Source organism: Prionailurus bengalensis, chromosome B4 (genome assembly GCF_016509475.1).
Source record: "Prionailurus bengalensis isolate Pbe53 chromosome B4, Fcat_Pben_1.1_paternal_pri, whole genome shotgun sequence".
Taxonomy (NCBI): domain Eukaryota; kingdom Metazoa; phylum Chordata; class Mammalia; order Carnivora; family Felidae; genus Prionailurus; species Prionailurus bengalensis.
The window spans coordinates 81,544,768-81,567,144 of record NC_057358.1 but is presented as its reverse complement, the minus strand read 5'-3'; the positions used below and the strand labels follow the sequence as shown (position 1 = coordinate 81,567,144).

General features: G+C 35.9%; 2 protein-coding genes and 2 pseudogenes across 2 annotated transcripts; all 4 read right to left on the bottom strand.

The window, feature by feature from the left end:
• Positions 1-2,923: 2,923 nt before the first annotated feature.
• Positions 2,924-4,155, bottom strand: LOC122473631 (annotated as a pseudogene).
• A 2,073-nt stretch (positions 4,156-6,228) lies between these two features.
• Positions 6,229-7,575, bottom strand: LOC122473084 (olfactory receptor 6C1). Its single transcript, XM_043563192.1, has one exon. It carries the CDS (start codon positions 7,300-7,302, stop codon positions 6,367-6,369), a length of 936 nt encoding a protein of 311 aa, XP_043419127.1. The 5' UTR covers positions 7,303-7,575; the 3' UTR covers positions 6,229-6,366.
• A 6,270-nt stretch (positions 7,576-13,845) lies between these two features.
• Positions 13,846-15,188, bottom strand: LOC122473083 (olfactory receptor 6C3-like). Its single transcript, XM_043563191.1, has one exon. The coding sequence runs from the start codon at positions 14,782-14,784 to the stop codon at positions 13,846-13,848; it is 939 nt and encodes a 312-aa protein (XP_043419126.1). The 5' UTR covers positions 14,785-15,188.
• A 4,506-nt stretch (positions 15,189-19,694) lies between these two features.
• LOC122473630 lies at positions 19,695-22,231 on the bottom strand (annotated as a pseudogene).
• Positions 22,232-22,377: the final 146 nt, after the last annotated feature.

Here is a 22,377-nt window from a genome sequence, read left to right as displayed (position 1 = left end):
TCCGATTCTGTGTCTCCCTCTCTCTCTGCCCCTCCCCCGTTCATGCTCTGTTTCTCTCTGTCCCAAAAATAAGTAAACGTTGGAAAAAAAAAAAAAAAGAAAGAAAATATATGCTATCTTGTTTTTTATACTTTTTGGTATATACAAATTGCAAAGTATAACCCCACTACATTCCATTTAATTTGATTACAGATTGACCTAAGTAATGAACCAATGATTAGGTCTGAGAGACTTTCACTGCCTTCTAATATGCCTGACAACTCTGCTTTTCCTAAAGGTTCACAAACAGTCAGAATGGCTAGAATGGTAAAAGATAAGCAAATCTGATCATTGTCCTCTAGGAAAACCATTTCTGATAGACTTCCCTTTGCCATTGAGCAAGTATATTTTCTGTTATCAACATTTTGTTTTATCGGTGCCATTTTTTCCCAGGAGGAATATACTTATTTAAGTGTAGACAGTAAGAAAGGACCAAATATACAAATGAGAAAAAAATATCAGAGTGTGTTTTAACTCTTTGACATGGTTTCTACACAGATTTAACTGGTACAACTACTTACTATTGTATCTATTCTCTCTGCCACTGACTCAAGGGGAATAATTCAGTGAATCAAAATTGTCAGAACAGGAGTGTACATAAACTACTAACATATAAAATACTGACATGAAAAGAAATCCTGTGGGATAGTGTCCAATGAGAAATGAAAAGAAAAATCCCAAAACATTGTTTTTCACACAGATTAGCAACCAAATGTCTTAATTTCTAATGTAGATCTCTACTGAATGCATCTCTACACCGTGCCATTTATTTTTAAACTGGTAATCTACCACATTGTGCTAAGTCCATTCTTTGACTCCATTATTTTTAATCTGCCTCCTGGAAGAATTTTTGGTATCATAATACCTCTTATACATAATACATAAGACTCTTTTTCCTGCTCACTGTATTGCTCACCAGTAATGGCGGTTGAAGTTTCCTGTTTTGATTGATTGAAGTTCTCATTTATATGCCGAGTATTAAGAGTTAGTACCTTCCCTGACTAGACTATAATAATATAAATAGAACTCTATAATAGTAATATAATTATGCACAAAGGAGATCATGTGTTAAAAGCACCAGTAAAATTGTGCTTGTGGTAAAATCGATGCCAAATTTGCAGCTCCTTGAAGAGTTTCAAAGATGTGTAAAAGAGAGCAAACACAAGTTTTTCTTTGTTTTGTTGTGTTTATTTTCAAATTAGGCTATTGTATGGGCTGGTATAGCTCAAGATCTTAGGCAAGTCACTCAAAACTTAGAAGCATCAATTTACACATTGGTAAAGAGGGATAACTATGCCTAATTTGTTATATAGCTGTGAAGATTAATTATGATACGGTGTAGAACATACCTGGCTTATATATGACACAGAATATATGATCTGTATAGAAGAGGTATTGTTTATGAAATTCCTATCAAACTTTTATGTAGCATAAGAGGCAGTGGCTGCCTAAATATTTGTGTTACATTTTTTTAGAAGCAATAATGCAGAAAATAAGAAGAGTTCATAAAATAACACATAACACATGACTTCAGCATATACAGAAAACAGGGTACACAGGGCCTTCAGATAATTTGAAAGTAGTAAAATATACACCCAGTTTTATTAACTGAATGGGAAGAATTGGACAGACACTACAGGTAGTATGAAAAAACAATGGTGCTGTAGATATTTATTTCATGATTCATGTAACTTTTAAAAGGAAAAATATTTTTATATCAAGAGAAAGAGATATTTAAAATCAGTTGATTAAAACAGTGTTACTTCAAGTCATTAAAGTAGAAAACATTTTTTATTGAAATGTGGCTAACACACAATGTTATATTAGTTTAAGTTGTACAACATAACATTTCAATCAGTCTATACATTATGATGTGCTCACCACAGTGTAGCTGCCACCTACAGAGCTATTAAAATAGTGTTGACTATACTCCTTATGCCGTAACTTCTGTTTCTGTGACTTATTCCACAATTGGCAGTCTGTACATCCCACTCTCCTTCGTACATTTTACCTATCGCTCAATCCTCTCCTTCTGGCAACCATCAGTTTGTTCTCTATTTATGGATCTTTTCTGCTTTATTTGTTTGTTCATTGCTTTATTTTGTTTTCGAGATTCCACATACAAGTGAAATCATATGGTACTTGCCTTTCTCGGTCTGATTTTTTACATTTAGCAAAATACCCTCTACGTCCATCCATGTTGTTGCAAAACATCCTTTTGTATGGCTGAGCAATATTCCATTGTGGATATATCACATCTTCTTTATCCTTCCGTCTATCAATGTACACTTGCGTTGCCTCCATATCTTGGCTATTGTGAATAATGTGGCAAAAACCACAGGGATTTTGTATTTTTTTTTTGGAATTAGTGTTTTTGATAAAACATTTTGATTAATAAGAATAGTCATTAAAATGAGTTATGTTTCATAACTACTGGTTTTATATTCACAATCATAAATCACAATCATAAATCACTGACATGGAACCTACAGATAGTTAAATTTTTTTTTAATGTTTATTTGTTTTTTGAGAGAGAGAAATAGAGCATGAGTGGGGGAGGGGAAGAGAGAGAGTGGGAGACACAGAATCCGAAGTGGGCTCCATGTTCCGAGCTTTCAGCACAAGCCCAGTGTGAGACTTGAACTCACAAGCTGTGAGATCATGACCTGAGCCGAAGTTGGATGCTTAATGAACTGAGCTACCCAGGCACCCTTACAGATAGTTTTAAAGGAAGACACAACTCATCCACATCTATGTTATGAACATTGCTTAACAAATGAGCTCAGCATTTCCTGTAGCTGTGACATAGATATAGGAAGATAGTACAAATTAGTTTAAAATTTCATTTTCCTTTATCAAATCTTTATGATAACATTCATTCATACTACCCCAAATTTGGATTTGCTTGTATGAAACATACCTTAAGGACCAAATATTTGAAGGTTTGTATATTTTCTGGCCCCTTAGGGTGTAAAGGAAGGGGTTCAGCCTGCTTAAGAATAGCTACTGCCTTTGTCAATGATACTTTTTATTTTTGAAGATGAATTAGCATATATGAAAACAGAAAAGGCATTCATGTAAGTAGAACAAGCAGAAAAAACTTTTTTCTCTGACTAGCAGATATGATATATATGTAGGACAAAATCACAAATGCCAAAGTGAATAGTAAAGTAATGAAAGCAAAGTGGAAACCAATTACTGCTAGGAGCTATGTATCTAAATAAGACAGTTGTAAAAGGGAAAGATAGCCACATGTAAAATGATCAGTGACAATGGAAACACGGTTATCCAGCTGGAGGAGAAGTATAAGGGGAGGGAAAATGGTCAAAAACATACCTGGCCATGCACATAGCATAAACAGGGTACAGAGTTTCCTGCTCATAATGGTTGTATAATGAAGGGGCTTGCAAATGACAGCATAGTAGCCAAAGGACATGGAAATTCAAATTGAAATTCAGCCACTCCCATGAACACAAAGAAAAATAGTTGGGCTGCACAGCTGTTATAGGAAATGATATTATCCCTGGTGATAATTGTCTCCAGATATCTAGGAATACATACAGTGTAAATGAGATTTCTAAGAGAGGTTCCAGCTAAGAAATATATAGGTATTTCTTTCTCTTTCATTTTTATTTCATTTAAAGATATGTGACAACATTGATGAATCTGGAAGACATTAGATGAAATAAGTCAGTCACAAAAGAACAAAAAATGGATAAATCCACTTTTATGAGGTATTAAAATTAGTCTAACTCATAGAAATGGAGAATAGATGGTGGCTGCCTTGGGACAGGTTGGGGTGGGCAATGGGGGAATTGATGATAGTTGCTATATGTGGGGAATAAGCTTAGGAATTCTCTGAGCCTGCACTGATGGGTTAGCAAGGCATAAAGAATTAGAAAGCCATAGGATGAACACACCCAAGTTTGGGTAAACAAGATTAGGTAAATAAGATTAGGTAAATGGGGCAAAGGCCCCCAGTTTAGGACAAAGATATGGGACAATAGCAGAAAGATGGTTTCACAGGAAGGAAGGACCAAATTAGGTAAACAGGCAAATAGGGCTATAGACCACAGCAGTGCAGAGTTGCCCAGAGTGGAGCTAATTAGCAAAAGAAAGCGCCTTGTTGAACCTGAGGTAGCATGCTCTGTCTTTCTTGTCCCCTAGGCCAGTTTAGGTAAACAGAGGTGGGTCCTCATGTTTGCTGTAAACAACCTTCCACCCAGCACCAGAATCTTGTTTTGTATTGACCCAAATCCCTAACACCACATATCCCCAAAACCCCCTTTTCCCCATGCCCATGACTTAATGTTCATGGTTTCATTGTCTCTCTATGCACATCATTCACTCTTGTAAGCCTTCTGATCCTAATAAAAATGGAGCAAGGACCCTTACTCAGGGCTCTTGTCTCCTCCCGGACATTAGCTTCTCTCACATTTTCAATCCTGTGTCCCGCTCTCTTGCTAGACAAGAGAGAACTCCAGACCCAAAGTCTACGACACTACAAAGTTCAGTTCTGTAAAAGGAGCAAGTTCTGAAGATGTTGAAGATGAATATTATTGAAGAATATTGTTTGCTATGGTACATTTTTACCTACAGTTAACAATACTATATTGTGGCCTTAAAATATAAGTGGGTAGATCTCATATTAAATGTTCTCATCACTTTATAAATATCATTTGTACTGATTTTCAACTGTAGCAGTTAGATATAGAGACCAATATTAATAACAATCCCTACTTTTTCCTGATAGCTAATTATTGTCTATGACAGGTTCATTTCCATCCCTATAGTGCATTATATATACCAGATTTATTGGACACTGGCCTTATCAGTGGAAGTATATGTTAAGAGGTTATAGAACCCTGTTTGCCAGCTATTTGTCTTATTTAACACACAAATTATACTTCAGAGAAGATGAAATTGAGAAACCATTTATAAGTTTTCTCCTACATTTTGAATCTCCTTCAGTTTTCTATTATTTATTTTGTTTTTTGTTCTCTAACAACTCCTGTATTTGTCAATTGAATAAATTGCATAGAGATCCTTAGGAATGTTGCACCACTAATTAGGATTCTATTATATTTTCTATTACTAAAAAGTAATTTATATAATTTAGAATACTTTTTTTGTACCCATAATTCTTATTTTACTCTCTCTCTGTCTCTCTCGCTCTCTTTCTCTCTCACACACACATCTCTACATCTTTCTAAAATACTTTAGTCATTTAATGCCTTAAGTAGAATGAGTGGAAGAGTATTTTAACAGGTGAAATTCTAGTTTTATAGATTTTTTTTGCTCTGCTATAAATTTATATAATATAAATATAAATTTATATAAATATAAAATTTTGCTCTGCTATAAAGCTTTTACAAAGTTTCTACAAAACCTAAAAGATTTTGTCTAGGCATTAAACAATTCAGACACATGTCTTGTTTCAAACGTGTCCAAAAGTAGAGAAAGAAGTATAATTAATATTTCAGCATAGTTAGAACGTGGAGCTTACATTCTATGAAATTAGAGAAAATAAACTGATCCTACATATCTAAAACAGCTATTACTTCATAATTTTCTACAGTATGTGCAAATGTATGCTTACTATATATAGTATATATAGTATACTATGCTATATATATTCTATAGTATGTATGTATGCATACATGTTTGTATATATGTATCTACCTGTATATCTACCTATATCTACTGAGTAATTATGGAATTTGTAAATATGGAGATCTATTTGGCAACATGAATACAAAAGTATATATTATTAGAGATTGCTTTTTTTTTAACCAATAGATAATTTGTATGGACATACCTATTAAGTGTACAATGTTTCTTGTTTTTTAAATGTGTTTTTTAAATGAAAACTTTCACATTTTTTTCTGTAAATCATATGGCATTTGAAGAATTTTTTTTCCTAGAAAAATGACAAGATGGTGAGGGAATTCCTGTCAATGAAAATCATATAATTATATTTTCTGTATAGATTAAATAAAATATATCAATATTTACAGAGCCTCTCCATTCCTGGTGATAATGGTTTTCCTAAACAAAACTCAAACTATGATACTGTATAAAACAATAGTTGCTCAAGAAGTTGCAACTAACAATGTGTTCAGAAGACTGGGAACTAGAAAGACATATGAAGTTATTATAATTGAATGGGAAATATATTAAAGGTGCTTCTAAATTGTTAGAAACAAACAAAGAATGAATAAGGAAACAGGAAGGCCATTGTGACCTGAAGAATTCCTTGAATTTCATGTTTGTATATTTTAAATTGCCATGTGGTATGTGGCTAATTCATGACACCACAGCCTTTCATTATCTGGAGAAAAACACAATCTTCCTTGCCCTGTCCATGAAGGCTCGCCTGACTTGCTGATTCCTTAGGCTGTAAATAAAGGGGTTCAGCATGGGGGCCACTGAGGTGTTTAGCACAGCAACTGCCTTGCTCAGAGACACTGTGTCTTTTGCTGATGGATTAATGTACATGAAAATGCAGCTGCCATAGGAGATGGAGATGACAATCATATGGGATGAACATGTGGAAAAGGCCTTTTTCCTCTGACTAGTAGAAGGAATTCTTAAAATTGTTCTGATGATGTATGTGTAAGACAGAAATATCAAGGCCAAAGTGAACATTAAAGTGAACACAGCGCAGGAAAACCCCAGCGCCTCTAAGAATTTTGTGTCTGAACAGGAAAGTTGCAGCAGGGGAAAATAATCACAGGTAAAATGGTCAATAACATTAGACCTACAGTAATTAAGGTTTAGGAGCAACATGAGTGCGGGGAATATGATTAAGAATGACGTTAGCCACGAAGAGAAGACAAGGAGTATGCAGACTCTGTGATTCATGATGGTCGTGTAATGCAGAGGTTTGCAGATGGCAATGTAACGGTCATAGGACATGGCGGCCAGAAGGTAAAATTCAGTGACTCCCAAGAGAATGAAAAAAAATAGCTGAGCAATGCAGTCATTAAAGGAAATGGTTTTATCTCCAGTCATCATGGTGCCTAGGAACTTGGGTATGCTGACAGTTGTGAATGAAACCTCTAATAAGGAGAAGTTTCTGAGGAAGAAATACATGGGGGTCTGGAGGTGGGAATCCAGCAGGGTAAGGGTGATAATGGTCAGGTTGCCAGTGATGCTGAGCATGTAGGTGATGAGCAGAGAGACAAAGATCACCACCTGAAGCTGTGGGTCATCTGACAATCCCAGGAGGATAAACTCTGTTATTTCTGTGTGGTTTCTCATTTCTCAGTTGCTTATTTTGTCCTCCAGCCAGATCTCTAGGAGAAAGCCCAAGGAACAAATTTTGAATGTAGATTAACAGAAGTTTAAGTGTGGAGCCAGAGTTTTGCTGAAATAGTATGTCATTTCACCTACAGGGGAAAGTTTAAGAGTCTTTGATTTATTTTTCTCAGCACACTAAACATCTGTGCTGAAAACTCCCGTGAGCTCCTCCACTACATTGTGCCTGTCTGAAATTTAGCACAGATTCTTACCCTCAAAGCCATTGCAACCCAATCCAGTGCCTAGAAGAGTCATAGAAGGCTTAAAATAAACACATGTCTCATTCACTAATTAAGTGATGTTGAGTTTGTTGTTGAATCAAACACACCCATGAGGTGAAGTTCTCTATTGTATTTCAAATTCCAGGCTGCAGATCACACAGGGTGGGTCTTAGTTTTGCAAAAGCTTTTTTTTTTTTTTTTTTTAGTTTATCTACTTTTCAAGATGTATGTATCTACTAGGCCTAAATTCCCTATATCAAGTAAATATATAACAAAGATATGTAAAAGAAACCCCAATTTTTTGGATATACAATTTAGTTTTTTAAAAGTGTTTAGTGTTTGTTTATTTATTTTGTGTGAGAGAGAGACAGCACAAGTGGAAGGGGCAGAGAGATAGTGAGAGAGAATCCCCAGCAGGCTCCACACTGCCAGTGAGGAGGTCTATGTGGGGCTCAGACCCATGAAGCCATAGATCATGACCTGAACCAAAACCAAAAATTGGATGCATAACCCACTCAGGTGCCCCTGAATATGCAATTTAAAAAAGAAAACTTCATAAAACATTATTTTAAAGTTACTTTCATTAAATTTCTTTAGAATTCATTCCTTCAATTAACTTTATTCCTGTTCAGTAACATCAGTCTTCCTTCATCAGGGGTTGCTTTTTTGAAAGCGCTAGTTTTTCATAACACCTAGAAATCCCCAAATGCACTCTCATCAAATAGACAATATTTGGTTTCAATCTCAAGATTGAAATTTCTGCTCTATTTAGCTGGCATTGGAGAGCCAGCTTTTAAAAATCTATTATTGCTGTTCCATAGTTAATAATGTATCAGTGCACTGTATTTTTACCCTTATTTAAAATTTTTGCATAGTCTTTTTTTCTCCCATGTTTCCTTTCAATTTTAAGACTTTTCTGAAAAATAATACCATGATTGACTTTCATACTCTAGCTACTGATGAAACCTTTGAGGGAATGTATGAAAAGCTATGAAGGAAGTTACAATAGGTAAGGAAGGGTTCATGTGAACATCACTGAAAATGAATACTGATACCCCAGTTTTGTAGGGTCAGAGAACATGCTTAAAGAAACTGTAGGGAGGGGCACCTGGGTGGCGCAGTCGGTGAAGCGTCCGACTTCAGCCAGGTCACGATCTCGCGGTCCATGAGTTCGAGCCCCGCGCCGGGCTCTGGGCTGATGGCTCAGAGCCTGGAGCCTGTTTCCGATTCTGTGTCTCCCTCTCTCTCTGCCCCTCCCCCATTCACGCTCTGTCTCTCTCTGTCCCAAAAATAAATAAACGTTGGAAAAAAAAAATTAAAAAAAAAAAAAAAAAAAGAAACTGTAGGGAGAGATGATCAATATCACAGTCTTGGGGAAGGTATACTATACTATTTTTGTAAAGATGTTAATGAAAATTCAATGGATTATATTCATTTACCAGCATCAACTAAGCCTGATGCATGTTATGCCTTCATTCATTCAGCAGCCTTTTGGGAGAAATCAACTTCAGTGTTTAACAAGGAGCATATGATTCCTCAAGTCTGAGACCATCCCAAGGAAGTATTCATGCAGAGGATAAAGGATATCTCTAAGCATTTAACTCCTCTTTATTGTTTCTTTTTTTCCCCCATATATGAAATTTATTGTCACATTGGTTTCCATACAACACCCAGTGCTCATCCCAAAAGGTGCCCTCCTCAATACCCATCACCCACCCCCCCCTCACCCCCCATCAACCCTCAGTTTGTTCTCAGTTTTTAAGAGTCTCTTATGCTTTGGCTCTCTCCCACTCTAACCTCTTTTTTTCTTTTTCCTTCCCCTCCCCCATGGGTTTCTGTTAAGTTTCTCAGGATCCACATAAGAGTGAAACCATATGGTATCTGTCTTTCTCTGTATGGCTTATTTCACTTAGCATAACACTCTCCAGTTCCGTCCACATTGCTACAAAGGGCCATATTTCATTCTTTCTCATTGCCACGTAGTACTCCATTGTGTATATAAACCAAAATTTCTTTATCCATTCATCAGTTGATGGACATTTAGGCTCTTTCCATCATTTGGCTATTGTTGAGAGTGCTGCTATAAACATTGGGGTACAAGTGCCTCTATGCATCAGTACTCCTGTATCCCTTGGGTAAATTTCTAGCAGTGCTATTGCTGAGTCATAGGGTAGATCTATTTTTAATTTTTTGAGGAACCTCCTCTTTATTGTTTCTGAAGGCAGATCCATATTTCCCTCCGGAAGAACACGGTTTAGTTTAACCTCTATATTCTCTTCCACCCTTTTAGTCAAAATCAAGAATCCCTTCAAGGACCCCTGAGACAGGCTCTTTGACATATTCAAAATGAAAGTTAACAATAATACTTCATATTTGTTGAATAAGACGGCCACAAAGTATCTTCAAGGTTTCATTCTGAAAGCACCCCTAGTTAATGCCCTTTCAAATTTTTTACCATCAATTTAGTATTAACAATGACCCTTTAGATAAAGTAGAAACTGATAACTTCTTTGAATGCCACGATGAGAAAGGGACTCTGTATTAAAGGATATGTGAAGAACCAAAACGATGTTCCTTTAAGAGATTAAGAGCCTTAGACTGATTCCATTTTATTTGCGGTGCATTTTGTTGTTGTTAATAATGACCTAGTTGCACTGGATAGACATATCCCTTAGTAATACAATAACTTTGAGAGGCTAATTGTTTCAACTTTTTCTATGTTTACTAAATTCACTCTTCAGTTAAACCTTATTAGAGATCATTAGAGAAACTTCATGAATCATGGCTTCCAAGCATTGTGCTTTATGATCACATCACTCTTTTTTTTTTTTTTTTTTTTTACTTTATGAGTAAAGAGTTCTTCAGCATTTTGGCTGATACGTTAGAGGAAAGGAAAATTGTTTAATTCAGTGTTGTGGGTAACATCTAGGTTGGCTTCATAATTACTCTAAATTTACTTTCAATGTTCAATCTTGCTGGGCTTTGGGCCATGGCACAAGTGTTCACTAAGAACTTCTTTTGGTCTGAATAAAGCTAAGACTTCCCTGGAGAAACCAATGAGTGGCTGGAAGGATTGTACCTGTAGGAATTGTTGGCAAATACCAACTCCTAACCTCAAACTTCCAGTTCTTTATTTAGACAAAAATAAGCAAAGAGGAAGAGTACATAAAGTGATAATAAGATTATGATATAAAAACACTATTAATTTTTGGAGTGCCTGGGTGGCTCAGCTGGTTAAGCATCCAACTTTGGCTCAGGTTATGATTTCGTGGTTTGTGGGTTGGAGCCCTGTATTGGGCTCTGTGCTGACAGCTCAGAGCCTGGAGCCTACTTCAGATTCTGTGTGTGTGTGTCTCTCTCTGCCCCTTCCCCACTCACTCTCTCTCTCTCTTTCAAAAATAAATAAACATTAAAAAAAACCCACTTAGTGGGGCGCCTGGGTGGCGCAGTCGGTTGAGCGTCCGACTTCAGCCAGGTCACGATCTTGCGGTCCGTGAGTTCGAGCCCCGCGTCAGGCTCTGGGCTGATGGCTCAGAGCCTGGAGCCTGTTTCCGATTCTGTGTCTCCCTCTCTCTCTGCCCCTCCCCGTTCATGCTCTGTCTCTCTCTGTCCCAAAAAAAATAAATAAAAACGTTGAAAAAAAAAATTTAAAAAAAAAAAAAAAACCCACTTAGTATCTTATTCATGACAGTCTAGGGTAAATTACTATCTCAGAAAGTATATGGGTTCTGCAATTAGAGAATGTGATTTGAAGATACAAATGGAAGTGTGACTTTGGCAGTTTCTTAAATTCCCTAAGCATCATTTTTTTCTGTTTATCATGGAGTTAAAATTTCAAGGGTATCTTCAGAATGAATTTAATAATATATATGCAAGTGCTCTATAAACCATGTGGCACTTCTATGTTTTAAGAAGAACTGGTGTATTTATTTTCTTTTGGTTGTAATTGATTTCCAACTTTGGGCAGAATATTCATAGTTAACTGTAATTGACCAAAACCATTATTCCAATGAAATTCTAAGGACGTTTATATTCTATCTCATATAGCCATTAGGACACACCTATGGAAGTTTTATCTTTATTCCCAATGAAGCATTAGGGTCAGTGTGTTTTTGTACCTTAGATATATTCGTATAGCTAACAAGTGTTTAATCAGAGAATACCTAAAATTAAAGTCTGTTCTCTTAAAGATAGTGCTACATAGTCTATATTAAATTAGAAACACAGGCATAGAGTGGTAATTTCTTGATTTTTATTTAAGAAAAGGAATAAATTTATATAATAAAATATGCTAAGATCTCTTTAATTTATAAATCTATCCAGTTGCAAAATACTACTCCAATATACCCTACTGAATCTGCTTAAACTTTGAGCTGATAAGTAATGAATCAATGATAAGGTTTGAGAAACTACCATTCCCTCCCCTATGTCCTACTTACCTTGATTTCATACAGTCTCACTGATATGCAGAATGGCTGAAATATAAAAAATATTAGTGGTTTCCATTGTTGTAATCCAGGGAAATCAGTGTCCTGAACACAGTTCCTCTCACTGAACACATTTGCTCTCTACTGTTAATGTTTTTGACTTAAATTTTCCATTTTATCTAGAGGGAATAGATTTCTTTGAGTACAGAGGGTGATAAAGAAGCAAATATATGAAAGAGAAAAATTTCAGACGGTGTTTTAAAACTGTCTGATACAGTTTCTACATGGATTTTATGTAGCATAAGCTAGTTAATGTTTTATCTATTCTCTGCCACTGGCTCAAGGGGAATAATTCAGTGAATCAAATTGCCAGGACAGGACTAGACACAAAACACTAAGGAATATAAAACATAACACATTTGTACAGAAATTTGAAAAGGAAGCTTGGGGGACAGTGTCCGATGAGACAGAAAAAAATAACAACCTCGTAGTGTGATTTGTTTCTCTTGAGAAACGGAGACCAACAGATGATTTTCCAGATAGAGATTACTATAAAGTATCTTAATTCTTACATCAGCTCTCTACCAAATGCATCTCTCCTCCATGCCATTTTTAAAAACTGAGAATCTACCACATTGTATTAAGTCATTCATTGGCTCCATTAACTTAAATGTGCCTTCCACAGAGAATTTTGGGACTATAATACTGCTAGTACTTTATATTTTGTCCTTGTCACTCTGGTGGCACCAGCAATGGCAGTTGAAGCGTTCCTTCTTTTGATTGATCAGTGTTCCAAAGTATATGCCAACAATATTAGGGATGAGTACCTTCCCTGACCAGACTATAATCATATGATCATGGCCAAATGAGATAATGTGAGTGCGAAACACCAATAAAATTGGGCAGGTCCTTAGTAAAAGCTATGCAAAATATGCAGGTCTCTAGATTTGAAAAATGTACACAATAAAGCAAATACAAGTTTTTGTCATTTTGTTTCATTTTTCAAATCAGGTTATCACATTGACTGTGATAGCTCAACACCTTGGGCAAGTTCCTCAAGCTTAGAATTTACACATGTGTGAAAAATAGATAATCACTAAAATTTGCCATATAGCTGTGACAGCTAAATATGATATGATTTAGGATATATCTAGTTGAGCAAATGGCATAGAGTAAATATTCTCTACAGAAGAGATACTATTATTTGTGAAATTCCTATCAAACTTCCAGGTGCCATGTCTTGGTGACTGCCTAAATTTATCAATCTCGTATGTTTCAATATAAAACAGATAAACAAGGGGAGCATATAAAATAAGACGATGTATGCCTTAAGCATAAATAGAAAATAAAAGACATTTGACTTTCAAATAGTTTATATACAGTAAAATAAACCCTCAAGCCTATATCAGAGTGGAAAGAATTAGATACTGCAGATAGTATACAAAAAATATGGTTGTTATAGATATTGTATTTCATATATTTTATAACTTTAAGAAAGAAACTTAGATATTAGTACAAGAAAATAAAATATAAAGAGTATGTTTTTAAAACATTTTACTCCATTAGCCATTATAGTATACAATATTTTTACTATTTGGAGCAATCAGCAAAATGGTATGTTTTATATCCACTGCCTTCCTATTCAGAATTGTAAATCAATGAGGAAATGGAACGTATACACACTTTGAAAGAAAGACACAACATAGTTACTTTCAGCGTACAAGAAAGCTTAAGCAAATGAGCACAGCCTTGCAAGTATCTGTGAGATGGATATGGGAGCATATTGTAGAAGTCAAAATTTTGTTTTTCCTTCAGTGCATCTTCCCAATAACATCCTTTCATGTTAATACATGCTTTCATTTGTTTCTAGAAAACACTACTTTATGAAGCAAGTTTTGGAAAGCTTGTTTTACTTGCTGGTTCCTCAGGGTATAAATAAAAGGGTTCAACATAGGGGCAATTGAGGTGTTGAGAATAGCTACCCCTTTGGTCAGTGATGCTCTTTCTTTTGCTGAAGGCTTGACATACATGAATATACAGCTCCCATAAGAGATGGAAATGACAATCAAGTGAGAGGAACATGTGGAGAAAGCCTTTTTCCTCTGAGTAGCAGACGGGATTCTCAGAATGGTGCTAAGAATGCACATGTAGGAAAGAATCACGAATGCCAATGTGAAGAGCAGAGTAACAAAAGCAAAGTAAAAGCCAATCATCTCTAAAAGCCACGTATCTGAGCACGAGAGTTGTAAAATGGGGAAATAGTCACAGGAGAAATGATCGATTACATTGGCAGCACAGAAATCTAGCTGGAGGATGAGCATGAGTGGTGGGAAAATGGTAAGGAATCCCCCCAGCCATGACCCAAAGACCAGCAGGGTGCAGATTTTCTTGTTCATGATGGTGGTGTAGTGAAGAGGCCTGCAGATGGCAACGTAGCGATCAAAAGACATGGCAGTGAGAAGAAAAAACTCAGACACACCCATGAAGATGAAGAAAAATAGCTGAGCTAAACAATCGTTATAGGAAATGGTCTTGACTTTAGTAATGATTGTCCCCAAAAATCTGGGAATAGACACACTGGTGAATGTAATTTCTAAGAAGGAGAAATTCCTCAGGAAGTAATACATAGGAGTCTTGAGATGAAAGTCTGTTAAGGTGAGGATGATGATGGTTAGGTTTCCGGTGACACTTAATACATAAGCCATAAACAGAAAGATAAAAATTATAATCTGAAGCTTTGGGTCATCTGAGATGCCTAAGAGAACAAATTCTGTAATCACTGTATGGTTTCTCATACTGATTTTTTATTTTCTTTAAGCAAAATCTGTTGCAAAACAAAACGGAAAGAAAATGTGCACAGTAAAGGAATTGAAGATTTAAATGTTTGTATTATTAGCCCCAAGAAATGAAGCCAATGGAACTTTTTTCCTGTTTGCATTTTTGCAGTATCCACTCAGTCCCATTACAGCAGAAGCATTTTGCACATCCTGTTGAAAAGGAAAAATTTATTCACAGATCTATGTTAAAAGTCCCCTCATGAGTGTCTGTATACCACATCTATACCTGTGAGCAAATTTGTAACCAAATTTCTAATAGCGCACTACATCTTTTAATATTTAGCTATTCATTTTTATTTTATTTTAATTCCAGTATAGTTAACATACACTGTTATGTTCATTTCAGGTGTACAATATAGTGATTCCAGAGTTCCATACATCACCCAATGCTCATCCTGACAAATGAACTCCTTAAACCCCATCACCTATTTTACTCATCCCTCTGCAAACCTCCTCTCTGGTAACCATAATCTTGTTCTCTATGGTTAAGAGTGTGTTTCTTGGCTTGACAAAGCAGGAAAGAATATCTAATGGGAAAAAGAATATCTCTTCAACAAATGGTATTGGGAAAACTGGTCAGGACATGCAAAAGAATGAAAATACACCCCTTTCTTAGACCATACACAAACTCCAAATGGATTAAAGACCTAAATGGGAGACCTGAAACCATAAAAATTCTAGAGGAGGGCACAGGCAGCAATGTCTCTGACATTAGCTTTAGCAACATTTTACTAGATATGTCTCCTGAGTCAAAGGAAATATGTTTCTGCAACAATACTTACTCTGTTTCTAATTTAGATATTGAGACATTGTTTTCCAGTTTCTAAGACTGTGTTCTTAGGACCAAAATGTCCAATTTTGAGTTTTAATTTTGATGCCATTTACAAACCTCATTGTCTTATAAAATTGGGTAGAAGCTGATGACCAAATCACAATTCCTGAGCTTAATAGTAGCTATGATTAATGTTATTCTTAATATATATTCTTTTAAATATGAGCAGAGGAAATAAATGTGTTGTCTATCAGGAGATATTAGAATCTCCTTAGTGATAGATAAGAGTAAAGTTCTCTATTTATGAGAAAGAAAACTAAAGCCAGAGATATTAGTTAATACTCACATAGGTAGAGCTATATCAATAATATATTTTGACAGCATACTGTTTCACTTATGTCATTTTTATGTTCCTTATTTAAATTAACAACTGTTTTATGTTTTTTCTTTTTCCACTATTTATCTTTTAAAACTCTCAAATTTGTCTGAGGGCAAGCAGGAACTGATAAGGAAGTGTTTTTGCTAACAAAACCTTTCATTGTCTTCTTTCTAGGAGACTAAATAAGTAGAATGAATAAAATTCTTTGTAAAATTTACTTTATAGAAACCACAAATTTCTAAAATGTAAACTATATGACTTTTACCTGTCTTTTTCTCTTTTTATTCTTAAAAATCAATCAGATTTTATCTACGGTCTAAGTCCTCAATAATATTTGCTGTATTTTTTTTTCCCCATGGGGTGAACTGGGTAAGTCTGTAGGAGTAACTGTCAGGCTTGTATTGTGTCTTTTTATTTTATTTTCTTTATTCCTGACAATCAGCATTCTCTTCCTTTAGGAACAGACACATATTTGTTGTAACATACCGGCAAAATTGGCAGATCAAAAGGCAGAGACTATTATTGTATTTTGAAACATGACTGGAATGCTAACATATAAAATTTGTTTTAGTAAATATGCTGATGTGATAAATTGGGGATCACCCTGCTTTATTCCAACAAAGTAACCTTTGGAATGGGAGAAAGATAAACACATTTATTGACAAATCTGGAACATACTTACGTTTTGATATGTCTAATGATTCCAGTCATAAATACAACCCCAGATTGTCTTATTTACTTAATATGTGAGAGAGGATGCATTCATAAACTACTTCAGGATACTTTGTCATCAGTTCTCCCTTGCCTCTGTTATGTAAAAGCCTCTCATACCGAGAAAAAGGCAGGCTTGAGTGCATGCAAGCTTTCTATAGCCTCTGCTCTAAGTGAAGGAATTTCTCTCTATCACTTTTATCTTTCCATATAACCACAAACATTGTTCTGACCTGAACTTAATGAAGTTCTTAAGTTCTTAAGTTCTGAGAGTTCTTTAAGTGATTTCCACGGAATACTGCCTTATGACTGGAAGTTAAAACATTTCAAAGCTCCCTGGATAAGAGGAAGATTGACTACTATCCAAAGATAAAACAATTTTACCTTCCCTGGTCACTGTATAAATCCCCCAAGAGACCTCGGTCAAGAAAGGAAAGGTGCAAGGACAGATAAACTCAGATGTGTAGTGATGCCATGACACGTGTCTTTCCAGAAAGCTAAGTGATACAGTGAGGTAAAAGCAAAAGTGTACCTGCTAGCGTATACAATCACCCTGGTTTCCCTTTGGCTGTACTTACTTTTCCTAATATGCCCATGGCACTTAGTCTACATTTGGGCGGTAATTTATTCTCAGTTCCTTTGGGGCTCTTTAAATACAGAGCTGAGCCACATGGTAGTGGACTCTTCATTGAAGGTGGCACCAAAGCTTTATTAATTGATACATCCCCACTTGTATAAAGTAGAATGAATACACGAACAACTTATTTCATTTATTTTTGTTGTGCATTTTTATTATTAACTTTAAAATGAAAATGTCCTCAATGGTTACCAAATTTGTTATAAAAAATCATAAAACATAAAAACATTCTGACTTGAGTGTTAGGTTACTGCCCACGCTCTCCCAAAAACATGTGGATGAAATCCTCTGCCAGATATAAAAATCTTCCCAGAAATCCTTCATCTTGTCACCTGTCAGCCCCAACCAGCTTACTACATCTGTATTCCTTGTGACCCAACTGTGGATCTCATTATGCCTTGAAAATGCCTGTTCTGTGCTCAACAAACTTACTTTTGCTCTCTTTTTCAAGTTATTATTGAGGTTTTTTTTTTTATTTGGTTATAGTGCACACACGCTGTTACATTAGTTTCAGGTGTACAACTTAGTGTTTGGCAAGTTTATACATTACATTGTGTTCACACAAGTATAGCTACCAGCTCCCATTACTTGCTATTACAATATCTTTGACTGTAATCCTTTTGGTGTCTTTTATTTCCATGATTTATTCATTCCATAACAAAGTCTGTATCTCCCTCTCCCCTTCCCCCATTTTCCTACCCCCCCCCCCCCCCGGCAACTATTAGTTTTTTCTCTGTATTTACAGATGTGATTGTGCTTTTGGTTTGTTTACTTTTTTTTTTTTTTTTTTTTTTTTTAACAAGCCACTTACGAGGAGAATCATATGGCATTTTTCTTTCTTGGTCTGAGTCATTTCACTTTACATGATGCCTTCTGTGTCCTTTCATGTGGTCTCATACTTCTCATTTTTCAGGGAAAAAAAGGTTTCTTAGTACCCTCAATATATATATGTCTAAATTTTTTTAAAACTTTTATTTATTTTTGGGGGGGGACAGAGAGAGACAGAGCATGAACGGGGGAGGGGCAGAGAGACAGGGAGACACAGAATGGGAAACAGGCTCCAGGCTCCGAGCCATCAGCCCAGAGCCTGACGCGGGGCTCGAACTCCCTGACCGGACCGCGAGATCGTGACCTGGCTGAAGTCGGACGCTTAACCGACTGCGCCACCCAGGCGCCCCTAAATATATGTCTAAATTTAACAGGGCTAAGGCACAGTAATATTTGACCCCTTTCTGCCATTTCGGACTCACTTCTTACCATCCACCCTCACTTTTTCCACTCCAGAATACCTGCAGTTTTATTTGTGTATTTATTGTAATAATCTTACTTTTTCTTCTCCTTTAGGACATTCACAGTCACCTATGATCTTTACCCTGTTGGAAATGAGGAAAACGTTGGCACTTCAGTTCACTTCTACTCATTCATCAATGATACTTTGTTTATATTTATTTCTTTGTTTTTACTTGAGTATTGATGACACACAAAGTTACACGAGTTTCAGGTTATAATACTGCAGTTCAGCAAGTGCATACACTGTGCTGTGTTCACCCTAAGAGTAGCTACCACCTGTCACAATACCACACATTTATAAAAGCATTGACTGTATTCCTTATTCTGTACCTTTTATTCTCATGACCTATTTATTCCCTAACTAGAAGCCTATACCTCCCACTCCTCTTGCCTATTTTGCCCATCACCCCAACCCCTCCCATCTTGCAAAATCAATTAGTTGTCTGTAATAATGAGTTTGTTTCAGCTTTGGTTGTTTGTTAATTTTTTTTTTTTTTTTAGATTTTATATATAAGTGAAATCAGGTGGTATTTGTCTCTGTCTGTCTGGCATATTTTATGTAGCATAATCTCCTCTATGTCCATCAATGTTGTTTTACATAGCAATATCTCATCCTCTTTTATAGTTGAATAATGTTTCATTGTATATGTGTGTGTGTGTGTGTGTGTGTGTGTGTGTGTCTGTGTGTCTGTGTGCATGTATGTATAATGTCGTCTTTATCCATTCATCTATGAGTGTACACTTTGGGTTGCTTCCATATCTTGGTTTTTGTGAATAATGCTCCAAAAACTGCAGGGCTGCATATATCTTTTGGAATTGGTATTTTTAGTTGAATATTTGTATTACTTAGAATAGTAAGAAAAATGATTTGTGTTCCATAACCACTGGTTTTATGTTCACAATCATAAATCACTTACATGGGAACTTGGAATGTTTAGCTAATGAACTCAAGATTTCCTATAGCTGTATATAGCAAGATAGTGGAGATTAGAAGGTTAAAATTTCGTTTTCTCTTATTAAATATTCATGATAATATTCATCTTAATCAAAATTTTGATGTATTTGTGTGAAACAGTAATTTAAGGACCATATCTTTGAAGGTTTGTGTACTTTCTGGTTAAGGGGTACGTGAAGTGTTTCAACATGGGGACAAAGGAGTTATTGAGAATAGCTACTACTTTTGCCAATGATGCCCTTTTTTCCTGCAGAATAATTAGCATATTTGGAAATGGAGGTAACAATCATGTGAGAAATACAAGAGGAGAAAAACTTTTTCTTGTCTGACTGACAGATGTGATATACATGTAGGACAAAATCACAAATGCCAAAGTGAATAGCGAAGTAATCCAAACAAAGTAAAGGCCAATTACTTCTAGGAACCTTGCATCTGAGAATATGGTTGTACAAGGGAAAGATAGTCACATGCAAAGTGGTCAGTGATATTAGAAGCGCAGTTATCCGGCTGGAGCAGAAGTATAAGGGGTAGCATAAATGACCAGAAACATGCCCACTCATGCACAGAGCGTAAACAGGTTGCAGAGATTCCTGTCTTTGATGGTTGTGTAATGAAGGGGTTTGCAAATGGCAACATAGTGGTCAAGGGACATGGCAATTAGGATGGGAAGTTCAGCCACCTCCATGAAAAGAAAGAAAAATTCTTGGGCTATACAATTATTATGAGAAATGTTTTTGTCTTTGGTAATAATTGCCCTCAGAAATCTAGGAATATATATAGTTGTAAAGGAGAGTTCTAAGAAAGAGAAGTTCCAGGTAAGAAATACATAGGCATGTGTAGATCCATAGATCATCACCAGGTTAGAGTGATGATTAGTCAGGTTTCCAGTGACACATATATGTATGTGATGAATAAAAAGATGAAAATCACAATCAGAAGATCAGGATCATCATAAAGGCCCAGCAGGACAAACTGATCATTTTGTGCTTGTTCATTTCCTTCTCTTTTCTTTCCTCTTTTTTTTAGCAATATGTGACAGTGTTAATGGATCTGGAGAACATTAGGTTAGATGAAATAAGTCAGTCACATGACAGAAGAACAAAAAAAGGATAAATCCACTTTTTTTTTTATTTAAAAATTTTTTTTTCAACGTTTATTTATTTTTGGGACAGAGAGAGACAGAGCATGAACGGGGGAGGGGCAGAGAGACAGGGAGACACAGAATCGGAAGCAGGCTCCAGGCTCTGAGCGGTCAGCCCAGAGCCTGATGTGGGGCTCGAACTCACGGACCGCGAGATCGTGACCTGGCTGAAGTCGGACGCTTAACCGACTGCGCCACCCAGGCGCCCCGGATAAATCCACTTTTATGAAGTGTTAAAATTGGTCAAACTCATAGAAATGGAGGATAGATGGTGGCTGCCTTGGGACAGGTTGGAGTGGCCAATGGGGAATTGATGGTAGCTGCTATAAAGTTCCGTTCTGTGGGGCTCCTGGGTGGCTCAGTTGGTTAAGTGTCTGACTTTGGCTCACATCATGATATCTTGGTCCATGAGTTCAAGCCCTGTGTCAGGCTCTGTGCTGACAGCTCAGAGCCTGAAGCCTGCTTTGGATTCTTTGTCTCCCTCTCTCTCTGCCCCTCCCCCACTCATGCTCTGTCTCTCTCTCTTTCTCTCTCACTCACTCACTCAAAAATACACATTAAGAAGAAAAAGTTAAGTTCTGCTAGAGAATAAGTTCTGAGAATGTTGAAGATGAATATTGTTGAAGAACATTGTTTGCTGTAGCACATTTGCCTACAGTTAATACTATATTGTGCTTTTAAGAAATAAGAGGGTAGATCTTGTGTTAAATATTCTCACCACTTAATAAATATAATTTGTACTGATTCCAAACTGTAGAGGTTAGATATAAAGACCAATATTAACAATAACAATCACTGCTATTTATTGTTAGCTGTTTATACTATATGCCTGACAGGTTCATTTCCATCCCTAAGTACATTATATATGCCAGATTTATCCGACACCTGCCTTATCAATGGGGAAGTATATGTTGAGAGGTTATAGAAACCCTCAGTTTGCCAACTATTTGCCTTATTTAGCATACAAATTATACTTCAGAGAAGATGAAATTGAGAAACCATGCATAGGTTTTCCCTTACATTTTGAGTCTCCTTCATTTTTCTATAATTTATTTTGTTTGTTTCTCAACAACTCCTGTGATGTATTCCTCAATTGAATAAATTGCATAGTGATCATTAGGCATGTTGGGCTACTAATTAGGATTGTAGTATATTTTCTATTACTAAAAAGTAGTTCATATAATTTAGATTACATTTTAAGTTTCCACAATTCTTATTTAATGTACACACACACACACACACACACACACACACACATACATACACATCTTTCCAAAATACTTTAGGCACTTAATGCCTTACATAGAGTGAGTGGAAGAATATTATCAGGTGATATTTTATTTTATATGAAATAGATAAATTTTCTTCTTATGAAGCTTTTATTTTCTATGAAACCTAAATGATTTTGTTTAGGCATTAAATAATTTAGATACATGTCCTGTTGGAAACTTGTCCAAAACTAGAGAAGAAGCTATACATATGTATTTCAGCATAGTCAGAAAATGGAGCTTACCCTCCATGGAATTAGAGAAAGTGACTTATCTTACATATCTAAAACAGATATTGCTTCAATATTGTCACACAATATGTGTACACATGTATATGCATATATATATTTACCTGTATATCTACCTATATCTACTGAGTACAGGATTTGGAAATATGA

Coding starts and splice junctions, on each gene's coding strand:
- LOC122473083 (XM_043563191.1), bottom strand. CDS start 14,784: ATGAGAAACCATACAGTGATTACAGAATTTGTTCTCTTAGGCATCTCA.
- LOC122473084 (XM_043563192.1), bottom strand. CDS start 7,302: ATGAGAAACCACACAGAAATAACAGAGTTTATCCTCCTGGGATTGTCA.